This window comes from Danio aesculapii, chromosome 13 (assembly GCF_903798145.1).
Source record: "Danio aesculapii chromosome 13, fDanAes4.1, whole genome shotgun sequence".
Taxonomy (NCBI): domain Eukaryota; kingdom Metazoa; phylum Chordata; class Actinopteri; order Cypriniformes; family Danionidae; genus Danio; species Danio aesculapii.
In genome coordinates this window covers 52,183,455-52,202,736 of record NC_079447.1, presented here as the reverse complement: position 1 = coordinate 52,202,736, position 19,282 = coordinate 52,183,455, and the positions used below count along the sequence as shown (strand labels likewise).

Here is a 19,282-nt window from a genome sequence, read left to right as displayed (position 1 = left end):
CAGTTTTAGAGAAAGAGTTCAGTTTTGGTGTTTGTGTAGTTACTGCACTTTGCATGTGTAGAGAAGCATAGCTTTTTTTAACGTCATCATCCTTCCAACAGGGTGATCTTTTTAGGGAGGCAACTTTTTTGACAAGAAAACGTCAAAGACAATGAAACACACACATTTTCTTTTGTCATTATTTTTTTAAATAAAAAGTGGAATAAAGATTATCTCATGCATATCTCTTCTTCATATGTTTGTGTTGTTCACACATTTGTTTTATTGTTCACATACATCCCTCAAAATGTCTGTGCCTTCATCTAAGTCATCAACTATTTTGTCATGTGGACCAGCCTCTGGTAATTTCCTATTTTCACTGTTACACAAAGGACAGCAATGAAATGAAAGTGTATCCACAAGCACAGAAGTTGCTCCATCGGACACATTCACAACATGCACTGAATGTACAGTGTGATAAACTGTACAAATTACTGAGGGATTTACATGCATTGGTGGTTATAGATTGGTGATATATCTCATATGTCATCTCTACACTTCATCAAACACAGTCTTACACATCACTTGCCAAGTAATTTGGGTGGTCAGTGTACAGTTGACTGTCCCAAAGCAGAGAACGGTTTATATTACAAATAACCCCCCAAATTAAAATGTTGTCAGATTGATAATTATGTTTATTTATTTTCAGCAAACAATTGCAATATTACAAACATGACAAAATAATACAGCAGAATCCAAAAATCTGAGATTGTTTATGAAAATGCTTATATTTTGCTCATTTTCATTATATAAATCACATTATTATTATAATAATATGAGTGAAATGTGTCAAAATATCCTCAAAAATACAGTAGAATACAAAAATCTAAAACTATTTATTAAAATTCTTATATTTTACTCATTCTCATGAAATAAATCACATTATTATTATAATAATATGAGGGATATGTGGCAAATATCTTCAAAAATACAGCAGAATCCAAAAATCTGAGACTATTTATTGAAGTTCTTATATTTTACTCATTCTCATTAAATAAATCACATTATTATTATACTTACAGACTGAAAGATGGCACAATATCTTCAAAAACACAGTAGAATCCAAAAATCTGAGACTATTTATTGAAATTCTTATATTTTGCTCATTCTCATTAAATAAATCACATTATTATTATACTTACAGACTGAAAGATGGCACAATATCTTCAAAAATACAGCAGAATCCAAAAAATCTTGAGATCATTCATGGAAAGTGTACTTTTTCTCAATATAAATCACATTAAATAAATCACATTATTAGGTCACACTTTATTTTGATGGTCGGTTTGTTGAATTTAAGTTAAATTGCATCTACATGCCAACTAATTCTCATTCTCAAGTAGACTATTGGGTTGGGGTTGGGGTTAGGGTTAGTGTAAGTTGACATGTACTTGCCGTTTCTTTAGTCAGTCTTTAGTCTGTTGGTATCAAGATACATTTTGATTGATCAGATCACATGTAGAAAAGTTAGACACATTTACATTTACTCCTGCTGCTTTTATCCATTTTTTTTAAAGTAGGGCAATTCAATCCTGCTTCTTTTGAGTCATTAATTCACACTCCTAGCAAGTCTGATTATCTAGTTAAGGAGTTTTTAATTAGAGTTAATTAATTAGTTAAGATAACTTTACTTAATAAGTGCTGGACAGTGGAACTCTAGTAACAAGCAATTATAGAGAGTGTATGGACTGGAGTATGTATAAGCTGGTTTTGATAATCCAGATTAATTTGATGAAATACTGCACAATTTAAATATGAATGTGAAAGAAGGTGATCATAAAATAGTAATAATCGTCTGATCTGATAGCTGCAAAACTGTCCAAAACACTGTGATTGAGCACTGGTAAGAGAACAGCTTCAAAATTGAGGGTGTAAATCCCATAAGCACATTTAATGTTTAAGAAAGAGATCAGTAGGAGAGAGTATGTGTTATTTTGTGGCTGTTTAAATGCAGTTTGCCACATGAGCATCTGCAAAACAAACAATACAGAACTAATGCATTTTATTACCCACGTAAGGAAATAGTCAAGCTTAAAATACCTCAGAATATATAATGCAATAAGTGATCAGGCATACAAAAAGGCATCTAATCACCAGGTATACACAGTGCCAAATATGTCTGTTTGTGTCATTTTTGGACTCTGTGATGGATTGTGTGTTTTTGAAATGGTGTGAAATATTATATGACAGAAAATCATGACAACAAATGTTTTTATGTTACTTATTTTAATAAGCTAATCAGCTTTCAACTATTGTTTTTAGTTAAACAAAGTTTAATTTTAGATTTTTAGTCCATAGGATTGATGTAACTAAAACATTTAAAGCGCCAATCTTATTTACAGTGTTAGAAAGGCTCCAGCATCACTGCAACCCTACAACAGTTCAGAGAAATGGATGGAACAGAGTTCTAGTATCCTCTTGTTCAAAATTCCCCCAAAATTGTCCTTGTCCTGTTTTCATTTAGAATTGAATCCTAGTTTTTTACTGTGGTCTCAGACTTATGGCGCCTAATGTATATACAATCAAACATACATATTAAATTCAATTAATTTGACATCTCAGCATGCATTGTTTTTAACAAATCATAGACATATTGGCTAAAACAAGGCTAAATTTGGTCTTTCAGTTAAAAAATATATTAGACATCTAACAATAGTCCAAAAATAGACTAGTCATCAAATAGACAGGAGTGAATGACAACACATGTGAAGTCTGTCTAATCTGATGACTACTCTATTATTAAATTATTGTTAGACATCTATTAGATTTTCACTGAAAGGCTAAATTTAGTTTGTTTAGTCAAAGGCATGTTTGGATGTCTATTAGATGACTTTTAAACACTAAATTACTTGGCTTATTACCTGCCTATTATGAGAATATTGGCTTATTAGCATTTATTAAGCACATAATCTGCATGATCTTATTCTATTAATACCCAAACCCAACTACTAGCAGTGACATTTAACCTCCCCCACCTCTTCCCACATCACTTACCTATCGTACCCCCACCCCCTCCTCCCATTCACTGAGTGATCGATGCTGCTTTGCCCCTAACATCCACCAAAAGCCCCCAACCACCCTACACATACAGTCTAAGGCAGGTCGCACACCAGAAGCGCCACTCGGCAGCATGCTGCGTAGTGCTACGCAGCGCCATTCATTTCAGAATTCTAAACGTAGGTTTCTATCAGGGTACACACACCGGCGCCGCAAGTCGGCGGCTGTCGGCGGCGCTCAGCCACGACTCAGGACACTGTTCATTTCTCTGCCACGCCACAGAGCGGCATCTGATTAGTTTCATGTTAAATATCAGGCGAATGTGCGCGTCTGGTGTGTGATACTTTTAACTGTCATGTGCGCGCCGTGTCGCGCCGCCGAGCGCCGCTTCCAGTGTGCGACCTGCTTTAGAGCTTATTATATTCCTTCCAACGCAACAGAATTCAGAAGGTGAAAACAAGGAAATTATTTACCTATAGCACAATGAAAGGTTCAATGCAAGAACACTACGAAACAATAATTAAAAATACGTGTGGCCCTTAGCAAAGTCGGAGACCTTAAATGAATAAGCGAAACCCTAAACGCATTCATCTAAAAAGAGACTGATGCACGGACATGAACAGAGAATCCCTGGATGCACTGCGAAAGTGAACTGATTTCAGCCCCTAGCTGCTCTTGTTTTAAGGACATTAACGTAGAATCCCTCTCGAATTGTTAACTTACCAAGCGCCACAACTTAGATGTTTAATATCTTTCCCGGTCAAATATTACTGTCCCTGTCAACCTTAATCACAATTAATAAGCAGCAAATTAGGAGTTTATTGAGCTTAAAGTCATAGTTAATTGCTTATTAACAGCAATAATTGTACCTTAAAGTAAAGTGTGACCTTATATTTCATCTTAGATGTCGATGGAAGAGATGGTGACAAAGAAGGAGCAAATTGGAGAAGCTTTGCGAACTACACAGCTGATGCTAACCAAACACAGTGATAAGTATGTTATAATGTCAATGAAGCAGGATATTTCATTGAGAATGAATTTCAATTTCTGATTGATATCTAATACATTGTGTTGTTTTACTTAATTTCTCATTTTAAGGAGCTTTATGTACCAATTGTTTATTTTCTTTCACCAGAATGATGGAAAAAGAAAAGCAAGAGGCAAAGGAACAGCTCAAATCTCTTCATCAGGCCTACAGTGAGATTTCTCAACAGTGTGTGGATGCGACGTCCTCAGCAGATCAGGTGAGATATTACCAAATTCCAGCCAAACGGTGGTTGTATATAGTATGGTGGTCCATTTTAGCAAAGAGTAAACTCTCTCTTCAACTGCATGACTAACCTTTGTTTTGACAGCTTGAAAAAAAGTAGCATGGTAAGCGACTCTAACTCTTTAATGCCACCACTGTGAAGGTGAAGAAAGACACTTTGTTTGTTTGTGTGTGTAAAAAAGTCACGATAAACTGAGTATGCTGTAAACATACCTTGCATGTCAGCCAGTCTCACTCTTTATTCACAGCAATCCCAATGGACTTTTCTTTTCCTCGTCTACATGGGGTTTACAACACTGCACACACAGTAACAACATTATTCTGTCTTTGTGTGTGTGTTTTCTCTAACCGTGATGTTCTGCAAAATACTGAGAGTTCTATTCACAGATGCATGTAAGCTTTAATGCGTCCCATTTCTCTTGCTGACTGTTGCACATGAGTTAGTACAATCCATAGACTTGACTGACGGGTGAGTATGTTTGATTGCATTTATAACCAATACTGTAATCTAAATATCTAGCGATTGCGCTTGAATGCACTTTTAGTAACATCTGGATTTCTTCCATCTCTTTTCAGGCTCAGAAAGTCATCCAAGGGATTCTGGATGTTGAAAGTGGAGCTGTCATGTCAGTTTGTTGCTCTGTTAATCATGGGATTATTGACCAGATCACAGGACTTCATCTTTTAGAGGCTCAGCTTATAACCACTGGACTCATCTGGCCTGAACAGCGGTTGTGTATGGATTTAGAGGACGCATTCAAGAGCCAACTTGTGGATGATGCGATGTTCAGGCAACTTCAGGATTTGAATGATGCAAAAAAATGTGTTCAGGACCCTCGCTTTGCTTTAGAACCTTTACCTTTCATAGCAGCCCTGGAAAGTGGATCTATATCTGAGCAGTCAGCTATAAAGATCATTGAAATCTTGGTAGCGACTGGAGGGTTGAGATTGGCTGGTGATATCCTACATCTGGACAGAGCTTTTCAGCTCGGCCTGATACCTCACTCGCTCTTTATCCAGATATTGGAGATGAAGGACGCTTGGAAGAACTTGATTGACCCTAATACTGGAGAAAAAGTCACACTTAGTCAGCTTGTGCAGAGAAGTGAGATGCATGAGCCGACAAGCCTTTGCCTGCTTCCAGTGAAACGTGGAAAAGTCGAAACCATATCCCTCACATCTGGGAAGGAGATTAATGTTATAAAAGCCATGGACGAAGGTGTTATTGATCGAGACACCATGTCTCGGTTGCTGAGTGCTCAGTTGTTTGCTGGAGGCATTGTTGATCCTAAAAATGGCCATAAACTCACTGTTGAGGAGGCTTTATCTGAGGGTCTCATTGATCAGGACGCTGCGAGCGAAATACTAAGCCACCAAGCCCAAAATGGTGGCATTGTTAATCCTCACAATAAGGCGAGACTTACAGTTGATGAGGCTGTCCAGTGTGACTTAATAAGCTCCAGTAGTGCATTGTTAGTTCTGGAAAGACAGAAAGCCTTCATGGGTCTTCTTTGGCCTAACGCTGGTGAAATCCTCTCTGTTTCCACCTCTCTTCAGCAAAATATAATCACAGACACACTGGCGTCTGAACTTTTCCTCAACCGTCAGAAGATAATGGGATTGTACATACCTGAAACCTCTGAGGTTGTTGACATAGACTTTGCATTGGAGAAAAACTTGATTGAGACATTTACAAAAGAGCTATTGAAGACAATAGAGATCCCAGATGTGATCCCTGATATAGATGAACTGAGTAACAGGTTTTCATCATGGCTAGTAATGCAGGAGCTACAGATCAAAGGATCTTGTACAGCTGGTGAAAAAATAAGTGAGGAATATGGCACAAATGCACCGTCTCTTTCTGAGGCAAAACAATTATTTGCTTCCTACCTCATGATGAACAGTTATATGGATCCAGAGTCAGGTCAAAGGCTGCTTATCTTTGATTTGCAGCTAAACAAAATGGCTAAAATACTCTTTGAACATTTACAATCAGAAAGGTCAGATGAGATTAGTAGGAATGATATTTCTGAAGATTTGCATGAGTCTCCACTTAGCATTGTGGACACTGACAATGACTGTCTGGAAGCCAAGTATTGCACTTTGGGAGAGTTGCAAATATGCGAACCATTGGAAAGCAGAACAGAAGAAGAGTATGGAGCAATGGATGCCAACATACCAAAACATTACGTTGATTTAAACACCTTACCAGCGGATCAAAAATGTGGTATTTCCCCTGGCAGTAATGATCATGTGACTGTAAGTGAAACTGATAAACTGCAAAAGGATTCTGCATGTTCAATAATAGATGAATACCGAGGAAAAAACACAAATAAACGGCTGTCAAAAGCAATGCACACAGTGAATTCTGAATGTAAAGATGTCATTCAAGACCAAGACCAAGAATCCTCATCAGTATTTCCTTCTGAAGCAATTAGTTATACAGAAATGCCCTCTGGAGATTTTACGGAGATTACGTGGGATGACAGACTTGAGAGAGATTATGCCATTCATCTTTTAAAGGCACAAGTAGAGGAAGGTGGGATTTTAGATGTGACCTCAGGAAAACGGTATGACCTTGAGTCTGCTCTCGATAAGGGACTTATTGATGAAGAGACTGTCTTAGAAGTACTTGCATTACAGCTCAATGAGGACGATTTTAAGGATAAAGAAAGAGCTACATTGTCAGTTCTAAACATTTCTGCTAATAAAGGATGGATCTCAAATACGGTAGCACTACAGATCATGGAAAAGCAGAACTTTCTGGGCGGTTTCTATGATGCAGCAGTTGGAAAAACCGTTAGTGTTTGCGATGCTTTAGAGACAGGTCTGATTACTGATGAGATTAGCAGAAGTGTTCTTTGTTCAGAGCCAATCAGGAATGCCATCACTGATCCAAAGGGAAAGTGTGTAATCAGTGTAAATGATGCCCACCGGATGGGAATGTTGGACGATGAAGGAGCTGAACGATTGCTGCATTCACAGCAGGATGAAATTGTAGACATTGTGGTGCTTGACCTATCAGAAAAAGGTCAAATAAGCACAAGATCAGATGAAGCCATCCAGGTGTCTACTGACACTGAATCTGTAAGCAGTAGTCAGGATCTTCCTTTACCATCCATTTGTGGCATTCCCTCTAAAGCTATTTCTACTAAAGACTATGCATTTGCTAAAATTTCCAAAATAGTCAAAGAATCAGATGAAGCCACAAAAGTATCTACCAACCCAGAAGGTGTGAGCTGTCCTCAGGAACTCTCTTTAACCTTAATTTCTGACGTTCAACCTCAAGATATTTCCACAAAAGACAATGTGTTTGGTAAAGATTCCAAGACAAGCCAAGAATCAGATGAAACCATGCAGGTATCTAGTGACGTAGGAAGTGTGAGCTCTAGTCCGGAACTTCCATTACCTATAATTTCTGACATTCAACCTAAAGCTATTTCCACAAAAGCCAATGTGTTTGATAAGTTTTCTAAGACAAGGCAGGGATCAGATGAAGCCATGCAGGTATCTACAGACACAGAAGCTGTAAGAGGTAGTCAGGATCTTTATTTACCCTCCATTTGTGACGTTCTGCCTAAAGCTATTTTTACAAAAGATAAAATGCTACATGATGTTTCTGAGACAAGCCAGGAATCAGATGAACATATGCAGATTTCTACTGGAATAGCAAGTGGGAACAGTAATCAGGAGCCTCCTTTACCTATCATTTCTGACATTCAACCTGAAGCTGTTTCTACAAAAGACAATATGTTACATATAGTTTCCAAGGCAAGTCAGGGATCAGATAAAGCCATGCATGTATCTTCTGACATAGCAAGTGTGAGCAGTAGTCCAGAACTTCATTTAGTGTCTGTTTCTGACATTCACTCTAAACCTTCTTCCACAAAAGGCAATGTGTTTGATAAAGTTTCTGAGATAAGCCTGGTATCAGATGAGGCCATGCAGATATCTTCTAGCATAGCAAGTTTGAGCAGTAGTCAGGAACCATCTTTACCCACCATTTGTGACATTCAACCTAAAGTTATTTCAACAAACAGTGTGATGAATAATCATTCTGAGACTAATGGATTGGGGTACAATGACTGTGATGTACAATGTGATCATTTCAATATTGTGGATACCAAAAATTTCAGTTTCAGTTCCGAAGCAAATGAGGAAAAAGGACCAAATAACAATTTTGACACGTATGATGTTGATGTGTCTTCTGAAGCTGGTAGTTCTTCATCTTGTGTTAGGCAGGTGACATATCTCAGGACCTCAGTGAGTCAGGTTGTTAGCCCTGTACAGAGTGATTCTGGGATATCCTGTTCCCCCCAAAGTGACATCTGTTTAGATGAAAGGAGATCAGAGAGTGTACTTAATCCTGACCAGGAATTCAAAGAGTCTGAAATAACACGTGTACATTTCAACAAAGGATCCTCTGAGAGCTCAAGTACTTCGCTACCAATGGTAGAAGATGTTGCAAAAGTTTGTTCAATCACAGAACCCCAGTCAGCCTTGTCCTTATGTGGTGCAAATGCCCAGTCACCAATTGAGATAACAACAGAGGTCAGTTTAAGTTCTGATGGTCATCCCACATTTGTTCAAAATTTGCTGAATGATAAGAAGTATAGATCATCTCAGACCAATGCATTGTATACAGCTAAAAACCCTAATCATATTAATGAGAACCCAAATCTCAAGCATTGTAATGAAGATCCAAGTGTGGATGATCCAAGTACAGAGAATACAGTTAAAGATTTGGCTAAGTGTGAGGACATACAAGGAATGTTCAGAAATTTCTATGAATTGCAATCAGGCCACCAAAGTCCAAGTCCTTCTGTGAGTGTAATGCTTGACCAGTATAGTGAACATGCAGGCATATTCACACAGTCTCAAGGTGGAGATACAGTTGTTAATGAAGTTGCTCACCAGGGCAACCTTCATTTACCTTATGTCTCAAATGCCACAGATGAATGGTCTCCAAAATCAATGGGAAGAAGTGATTCAAGATCTAACCTAAATGAGTTAATCCAAGTGAAGATAGATCGAGCAAGTGTTGATGATACTCAAAAACAAAAAGTAGCATCCGGAATAACAAATGTATATTTCAACAAAGGGACATCTGAGAGCTCAAGTACTTCACTACCAATTGTAGATGTTGCACAAGTTAGTTCACTTGCAGAACCACAGTCAACCTCATGTGGTGCAAATGCCCAGTCACCAATCGGGATGGTAACAGAGGTCAGCTTAAGGACGAATGGTCATCCCACATCAGCTCAAAATTTGCTAAATGATAAAGAGTATATGGCATCTCAAACAAATGCTTTGCATACAGCTAAATGCCCTAGCCATATAACTGGGAACCCAGATCTCAAGCATTGTAATGAAGATCCAAACATAGATGATCCAAGTATAGAAAATACAGATAAAGATTTGGCTAAGTATGATGACATACAAGGGATGTTCAGAAATCAAATGCCAAATGTCAAAGATGAATTTTCTTCAAAATCAATGGGAAAAAGGGATTCAAGATCTATCTTAAATGAGTTAATCCAAGTGAATATGGATGGAGCAAGTGTTGATGATACTCAAAAACAAAAAGTGGAGTCAGAATCACAGACAGCCTCCTTATGTGGTGCAAATGCCCGGTCCCCAATTGAGATGGCAACAGAGGGAAGTTTAAGTACTGAAGGTCATCCCACATTAGGTCAAGGTTGGCTGAATGAAAATCTGAAAGAGTATATGTCATCTCAGACCAATGCATCGCATACAGTTAAGTACCCTAATAATATTAATGAGAACCCAGATCTCAAGCACTGTAATGAAGATCGAAGTGTGGATAATCCGTGTGAAGCGTGTGAGGACATACAAGGAATGTTCAGAAATTCCTATGAATTGCAATCAGGCCACCAAATTCCAAGTCCTTCTGTGAATGTAATGCTTGACCAGAATAGAGAACAAACTGCAGGCATGTTCACACAGTCTCAAGGTGGAGATACAGTTGTTAATGAAGTTGCTCACCAGGACGACCTTAATGTACCTCATATGGCAAATGCCACAGATGAATGTTCTCCAAAATCAATGGGAGGAAGTGATTTAAAATCTAACTTAAGTGAGTTAATCCAAATGAAGATGGATGGAGCAAGTGTGGATGATACTCAAAAACAAAAAGTAGAGTCCGGTATAACAAATGTATATTTCAACAAAGGATCCTCTGAGAGCTCAAGTACTTCACTACCAATAGTAGAAGATGTTTTACAAGTTAATACACTCACAGGACCACAGTCAGCAAGCTTATGTGGTGCAAATGCCCAGTCACCAATCGAGATGATAACAAAGATCAGTTTAAATTCTGATGGTCATCCCACATTAGCTCAAGGTTTGCTGAATGAAAGTCTGAAAGAGTATATGCCATCTCAGACCAATGCATTGCATAGAGCTAAATACCTTTATCATGTAAGTGAGAACCCAGATGTTAACCATCATAACGAAGATCCAAGTGTGGATGATCAATGTACTGAGGCTACAGTTAAAGAGTTGGCTAAGTGTGAGAACATGTTCAGAACTTCACCAATGACTAAACCTGAGCCCAGAGCTGTCTGTACTGAAAGTACTGTTGACTGTAATCTGGAAAAGAATAGTGGGACTGAAAACTCTACTGATTGTAAAATATCCATGGACATGCTTCAACCTGATTTGAATACTACATCAGATGAGTTGACAAGATCAGTCGAATCAGACCTTACAAGTGACAGTGGCAGATATTCAAAAGTAGAAACCATGGCAGAAACTCTGAAGTCAACCTCAGGTCATTGTTCAGTGGATAAGTTCGTAGAATCCAATCAATTGCAATCAGTTCCTCAAATTCCAAGTCCTTCTGTGGGTGTTGTGCTTGACCAGAAATGTGAAACTCAAACTGCAGACATCTTTAAACAGTCTCAAGGTGGAGATACAATTATTGATGAAGGCGCTCTCCAGGATGGCCTTCAATTACCTCAAATGACAAATGCTAAAGATGAATGTTCTCCAAAATCAAAAGAAAGCAATGATTTAAGGTCCTACTTAAATGAGCTAATCCAAATGAAGATGGATGGAGCTAGTTTAGACGAGACTCAAATGCAAAAAAGCCAAGCCATCGATAACATCATTGAAATCCTTCAGCACCACTCTAGATCCTTTTCAGCCAGTTGTGCTGATTCAAATGAGAGAAGCAGGGATCCAGATATCCTCCTGGATTTGGAAAAGCATGAAGGAACAACAGAAGTTCAAACTTGTCCATCTGATGAAAGTAAAGATGAACCAAAGCAACAGGCTGATATACAGGACATGATTCAGAAGATTTCAAGCCGACATTCAGAAATGCCTGAGAAAGGAGATGGAGAGCTCAAAAGTCTTTTGGGAGGCGCTATCCTGAAAGATGAAAGCTTGGAAGCTAAAGTTTTTGCTGATATTGCTTCAGATGATGTCTTCCAGCCAACTGACTCTATCTACCAGGTCATCTCTGTAGGAGAAGATCCACACATAAAGCAGGCAGATGGAGTCAAAATGAGAGTGAGTATTACTACTGCTCAAAATAACAAATTTAACGCAAGTTATTTTGCCGACCACCCTTGAAACACCCCTCTACTGCAGTTCCTAAATCTTTGAAAGGGGAAACATCAAATTCTTCAAAACTGTTTTCAAAGCATATGGTTAAATTTCATAGTCAGATAGGAAAGACTCTACACAGGCTCATTCTGAAAACGTAGTCCTACGGTGGTACGTATGGCTAGATTATATTTTTTTAAGCAGGCAGTATGACGCCGTTCCTTTTGGCACTTACCGGCTGACCGCTTACCTCCGTGTGGAAGGCTTTCCAGCCACAAACAGTTTGTCCAGTTAGCTCGTCGTGTACGTCGGCGGACTTGAGACAAAGAGAGGCGTTAACCACGATGACGACCGAGTTCGAGAAATCAGATAAGTCAAAAACAGAATCCAAAAAATAAAAACGAACAAATGAACAACAGAGTGAGAATGTGGTAAAATCCGAAAACGTGGTAAAAATCAGACAAGGGCTTTTCTTTACTGGATGGCCTTTGTAAACCGTCGATTGGGTTTAGGGAAGTAAGTGGGTGGGCGGGTCAATCGATAAAATTGGTTGGGTTTAGGGAAGGAGGAGGGTGGGTCGGTCGATTGGCCGATCGCCCAGTCAATCATTCAGTCATTCAGTCAGTCGACAGCTGCCTCTGGTGTGTTCACGCGAGAACAAAGCGGGTGCGAACGGCACTCGTGAGAGACATTTGAGATGCGAAAAAGCACGCACAGCGGCATCTCGTGGATTCGCGAAAACAAAAACTGCAAAAATACGTACCGGATGTATTTCGCTGTCTCCAGAAACATCCACGGGACTACGTTTTCAGAATGAGCCTGGGTTGGAAGGACTGTACCTCACGTTCGTTTTAAACGGATTACAAAACCAGAGAACATTTGTTTTCAAGTGTAATAAGTTCATTTAAAATTTGAGATTTCAAGCTTTATGTAGAGATACCTGCTGTTTGCCATCCTCAAAGGGTTCATAACAAGGAAGCTGCATAAACTGTCTTAAAAACATGTGTCTGAACTGAGCCCCTCCTCCAGAGAATTGTCAGTCTCTAGCAATCACTGATTGGCTCCTTTACTTGGAAACTGTGCTTTCTCTGCAAGGGTGGCCATATTAATCGCTATATTTTTCCCCATTAAAATCTACACGAGAGACATGTCTTTTGTATTCTATAGTTTTTAGTTAGATGCTGATTTGCAAACCATTATCAACTCTGCTACCTCCAGTTGCATGTTGTGGATCTGGATGAAGGTGTAAAGTATAATGTGCACTGTCTGCAGAGATATTCCACCCAGAATTACTTGGAATGTGTTGGAAAACTTCAGGACCATTTCGATACTCTAGAAGACGTAAGAAGTGACTTGCTGACCAAGGGTCCAATAGCAGAAAACATTGAAGAATTGCATTGTCAGTTAGAGGAAATTCAGGTTTGTCACAAAAAACCTATCTTCATTTACTAAATCCCTCCCACCCACTTAGATTCCAGACACCCATGCTTTTTGTGCAAGTTTGACAAGTGCTTTCTGTCTGCATGGTTATCTATTTCTTATTCCTGTCAGTCTTCTATACAATTTCTCTCTTTTATTCCCCAACCACTTCCACGCACTGTGTTTCTAGTCTCTGGAAGCACAGATTGCTGCTCTCCCTGCCATGCTAACTGCAGATTTGATCATAGCAGAGCAGCTTCTGAATTCTGCCGATGATCTTACTCCCACACAAATCCACCAAGATTTGGCTGCAGTCTTTGTAGATTTACAGAATACTTTCACAGATGTTTGCCACTTATCAGCTGAGCGAAGTAACGCTATTCTACTAGCCATTGACAAAGTGAAGGTCAGTGAAGACTTACTAATGCAAGCAGAGAATATTGCAAATTATTGTACCTCACACTTGTTCATTTATGGGTTTCAGATCCAACTGGAAACTTCATATCAGGATTTGCTAAGCTCTCTTGAGAAGGTCTCAGCTTGTATTCGAGAAAATTCTGAGATGATGTCTGAGCTTGATTTCATGGATGCTGATGACACAGAAAATATAAACAACAAGATTCAGCAAAATAAGGTAAGTTGTGTTACATCACTGGAATATATTGAGGTAGCAGTCATTTGAAGAGTTGTTTGAAGTCATGGTGGACATTCTGATGTGCTCTTAATCAATTCCACAATGTACTTCAATAACAAATGCACAAGCCATGCATACCCAATGGGAGAGTTTCAGAGTTTGTACGCCGAATGAATTTCTGTGTCTGACCACAAGATGACATCCACAGTGCACTCCAGTCTGTTTCAAAATAAATGATTATTTAATTGTTTCTTTAAATAGACCTCTCGCTAAGTGTTAAGTAGCGGTCACAGAATCTGACCAAAAAGTGTAAGACCTAATCCATCTGATGTTGCGTTCACACCAGACGCGGATGAAGCATCAAGATTGAGTCATGTACATGTTACCCTTCTGAAAAATCCAGCTTAAACCAGCCTAGGCTAGTTGGCTGGTTTTAGCTGGTTGGCCAGCCGGGTTTTAGAGGGGTTTTGGCCATTTCCAGGCTGGTGTCCAGCCATATCCAGCCTGGTCTTAGCTGATCAAGCTGGAAAATGACCAGCAAAATCCAGCTAAAACCAGCTTGACCAGCCTGGTTTAAGCTGGACATAGTTGGTTTTGGCTAGGCTCCCAGCATGGCTAGGCTGGTCAAGCTGGTTTTAGCTGGTCATTTTCCTGCCTGACAAGCTAAGACCAGGCTGGAACAGGCTGGAAACCAGCCTGGAAATGGCCAAAACCCCTCTAAAACCAGGCTGGTTGATCAGCTAAAACCAGCCAACCAGCCTAATCTGGTTTAAGCTGTTTTTTTCAGTAGAGTAAGTCAATGCAAAGATGCGAATAGATATCCTGAGACGTGATACGTGGGAATGAGGAGGTGGCGTGAATGATGCAATTCGCTCAAATGGAGTCAGTTGAGCATTTTTCATGTTTGACATGCTTAACAACTTCGCTCAAGTTGGAAAATATGAATTTCAGCAGACATTCGCGCCGCGTATACCAACCATGAGCTTGCTCTTGTAGGGAAGTGATTATGTAGTAGCGCCTGTTGTTGGTGTCTCGAAGGAAAATCCTCTTGCCGACACCGGACAACAGTTCATCAAACTGGGCTCAGCTCAGTCTGAAGCACCGCTGAAAGCCTCCATCATCCAGGTATAGTTTCTGGAGTAGTTGATGAACTCACAGAGCTGGTTCACCTCTAAATGTATCAAGTGGAATCAGACACGGCACCAAAAGGAATATATACTCTGGTTTTAGCCTTCGTAAAGCACATAAACACAGCTACTCTCTCAATAAAATCCATGTTAGACATTTATCAAGCTACAGTCCCTGGACAGACAGAAACCCTGCCCATGATGTGAATCCGCATCTATTGTGAAGTGAATTTAATGAGCGAATGAAGCGTATTTGACGCGAGAATGAAATGAGTAAATTCAAAATGTTCATGTGTCTATTTCCGCGCGAATAGCACAATTTATTCATGTGTTCCGCATCTGGTGTGAACACAGCATGAGGGATTTATCACTTAGCAAAACACAAACAACACAGCATCTCAGTGCTCCAATGAACTCAATCATTTTTACTAGTGTAGGGAATAGTCAATAAGGGCAGAGGGTGTGATTTCAAATACAACCAATGGTTTTTATTAATGGTGACAGAATATTGTGCTGTTTACCTACGAGTGTGTTCTTTATTTTCATACTGATTCAGGACATAGAGAAGAACTTATCAGGAACCCGGCAGCTCCTTGATGATGCTGCTTTTGATATCCAAAGCTTCATTTCTGAGCATGCTCAGTTCCTGAGTCCCGCTCACAGCAGACACCTTCTCAGGACTCTCAGCAGCACACAGAGATCCTTCAAGGAGCTCAAGGACAAAGTGTTTATTCAGAGGAAAACTCTGGACGTCCAGTCTGAGATGCTTGAGGATGAGACTCAGCGGCAGGTCTGAGAGAGATCACACTGAACACTGACAGTTACATAATCACATAACAAATGCATGTAGATACTTTGCTTAGATGTGTGGTTTATTTTTATTTATACTACAGGGCTGTTGAATACTTGATTCTGATTGGCTGATGAGCATTTTAGCTGTGCCGTTATTTTTGAATGAACCCACGACTAAAGTAGTTCCAGCAGGTTTTGAGCTCATTTATAGTAAGGAGCTGTTGAATGCTTTATTCTGATTGGCTGATGAGCATTTTAGGTGTGCCATTATTTTCAGGTAAGCGCAGAGCTAAAGTAGTTCCAGCTAGTTTTGAGCTCATTTATACCAGGGAGCTGTTGAATGCTTGATTCTGATTGGCTGAGGAGCATTCTAAGGTGTGCAGTCATTTTCAGATAAACGCACAGCTAAAGTAGTTCCGGTTGGTTTTGAGTGCACTTATACTAAGGAGCTGTTGAATTCTTGCTTCTGATTGGCTGATGAGCATTCTAAGATGTGCTGTTATTTTCAGATCAACACACATATAAAGTAGTTCCAGCAGGTTTTGAGCTCATTTATAGTAAGGAGCTGTTGAATGCTTGATTCTGATTGGCTGAGGAGCATTCTAAGGTGTGCTGTTATTTTCAGATAAATGCACAGCTAAAGTAGTTCCGCCAGGTTTTGAGTGCACTTATACTAAGGAGCTGTTGAATGCTTGATTCTGATTGGCTGATGAGCATTTTAGGTGTACCGTTATTTTCAGGTAAGCGCAGAGCTAAAGTAGTTCCGTCTGGTTTTGAGCACATTTATACTAAGGAGCTATTGAATGCTTGATTCTGATTGGCTGAGGAGCATTCTAAGGTGTGCTGTTATTTTCAGATAAATGCACAGCTAAAGTAGTTCCGCCAGGTTTTGAGTGCACTTATACTAAGTAGCTCTTGAATGCTTGATTCTGATTGGCTGATGAGCATGCTAAGACATGCAGTTATTTTCAGATAACCACACATGTAAAGTAGTTCCGGCAGGTTTTGAGTGCACTTATACTAAGTAGCTGTTGAATGCTTGATTCTGATTGGCTGATGAGCATTCTAAGTTAACTTAACAAATTTAAGTAGGTTGAACATAAAACAATTATGTTGTTCCCCCCAAAATCTCAAGAATTGTGTTGTTTCAGCTCATTTTAAATAAGTCGTTTGAACAAGCAACAACATCATTTTATTGAGTGTATTTATGAATGTATTATTTGTGTGTATGAAGATTAATCACATGACTTTTTACTGTTTACAACACTGAAGATCCATGGCTTTATCACTGCCAACCAACTCACCTTCTGATCTTGTTTGCATTTTCAGGCTGACTGATCTCTTCATCTCTTACTACCAATGGACTGAAGTTTTATTAAATATGGAAATGCTATCCAGCAGTAAATGCAGCACTAACCCTCCTTTCTCTCTCCAAATCTCTTGCAATGGCTGGCATGTTTACAGCATACTCAGTCTCTACTAATGGTCTAGATCTCTCAGTATCTGCTGTGATGTTGTGGTCTGCTGGATCTCTGTGGAAGGGTTTGTTTTGTAACTCAGTGTTTGTGCGGCAGGCTGCTGTGGAGAAGCAGAGGGAGTTTTCAGAAAAGCTTCAGGAGTTATTTGATGATTTAACACAGACAGAAAACCGACTCATTGGGCATCAGCAGCAGGCGGTCGGCGCCAAGACTGTCGGAGACCTCCAACAATACCAACAAGAGCATCAGGTATTAAACTATAGCACTTCCTACTAGGGATGCACTGAATTCATTCATTCATTTTCCTTCGGCTTAGTCCCTTTATTCATCAGGGGTCACCACAGCAGAATGAACCGCCAACTTATCCAGCATATGTTTCACACAGTGCATGTCCTTCCAGCCGCAACCCAATACTGGGAAACCCCCATACACTCTCTCATTCGCACACACTCATACACTATGGCCAATTTAGTACAACAATTCCCCTATAGCGCATGTGTTTGGACTTTGTGGGAAACCGGAGCACCTGGAGGAAACCCACACCAACACGGAACATGCAAACTCCACACAGAAACGCCAACTGACCCAGTAGGGACTCGAACCAGCAATCTTCTTGCAGTGAGATCACAGTGCTAACCGCCTTATTCTAATCAGTTACTTGGATATTTAATTATACTTGAACGGGTCTTAATTTTACTATTTACATGTAAAGCTTTCCAATCAGGGCAACACCCAATCACCAAAAAAAAAACCCCATCGCAATAGAACCTTTAACGAAACTCTATTTTTATCTCCATTTACCAATATGGTTTAGTTATGATTTTGATTATTATTAGGGATGCACTAAATTTTTGCCTGAGCTCAAAATTGGAGTCCACAAAACTATGCCATTCGTTTGTGCTGCTTTTGTGCTTATTTGTGCCCCAAAAATTAACGTTAAACACACATATGAAGTAGATCCAGCAAGTTTTGAGCTCATTTATACTATGGAACTGTTAAATGCTTGATTCTGATTGGCTGATGAGCATTCTAAGGTGTGCAGTTATTTTCAGATAAATGCACAGCTAAAGTAGTTCCGGCAGGTTTTGAGTGCACTTATACTAAGGAGCTGTTGAATGCTTGATTCTTATTGGCTGATGAGCATTCTAAGGTGTGCTGTAATTTTCAGATCAACACACATATGAAGTAGTTCCGGCAGGTTTTGAGCTCATTTATAGTAAGGAGCTGTTGAATGCTTTATTCTGATTGGCTGATGAGCATTTTAGGTGTACCGTTATTTTCAGGTAAGCGCAGAGCTAAAGTAGTTCTTGCAGTGAGATCACAGTGCTAACTGCCTTATTCTAATCAGTTACTTGGATATTTAATTATACTTGAACGGGTCTTAATTTTACTATTTACATGTAAAGCTTTCCAATCAGGGCAACACCCAATCACCAAAAAAAAAAACCCATCGCAATAGAACCTTTAACGAAACTCTATTTTTATAGGCCAATTATTTGTGAAAACAAGACTATATATTTTGCTTATCTATAAAATGTTTCTTGCTTTAGGAATTTGTAGATATTTGGATTAGAAACAAGACAAAAACAAATGCATTTTTAGCAGTGAACCGTGTGTATCTTGTTGTTTGTATGTAACATTAACAGTATGTTTTCCCATCTCTATGATCGTCTCTCAGGCTCTACAGAAAGACCTCCAGGCCAATGCTAGCGCGCTCAGTGAAGTCATCAACAGCACGAAGAAGTTTCTGGAGGAGAATCGCAGTAAACTGAGCCCAGAGCAGGTTTCAGCTCTTGAGAACAAGCTGGAGGAGCTGAAGAGTAAAGCCAATACACTTAACCAGAGAGCTGAAGAGTCCAGGAAAGATCTGGAGAATGTTTTGACAAGCGCCATCAAGCAAGAGACCGAGAAGGTTGGGGAAAATGCTAGTCAAGCAGTGGTTATTTCATAGAGA

The 19,282-nt window shown here is 39.4% G+C and overlaps 1 protein-coding gene across 1 annotated transcript in view; it reads left to right on the top strand.

The window, feature by feature from the left end:
* The window catches only part of dst (dystonin), a 360,347-nt gene that overhangs the window by 185,432 nt on the left and 155,633 nt on the right, over positions 1-19,282 (top strand). The window contains exons 39-47 of the mRNA XM_056470777.1: positions 3,941-4,029; positions 4,172-4,280; positions 4,883-11,842; positions 13,151-13,297; positions 13,488-13,703; positions 13,782-13,931; positions 15,615-15,848; positions 17,425-17,577; positions 19,007-19,240. Of these exons, the coding sequence (XP_056326752.1) occupies positions 3,941-4,029; positions 4,172-4,280; positions 4,883-11,842; positions 13,151-13,297; positions 13,488-13,703; positions 13,782-13,931; positions 15,615-15,848; positions 17,425-17,577; positions 19,007-19,240 (8,292 nt within the window). The remainder of the gene's footprint in view (positions 1-3,940; positions 4,030-4,171; positions 4,281-4,882; positions 11,843-13,150; positions 13,298-13,487; positions 13,704-13,781; positions 13,932-15,614; positions 15,849-17,424; positions 17,578-19,006; positions 19,241-19,282) is intronic.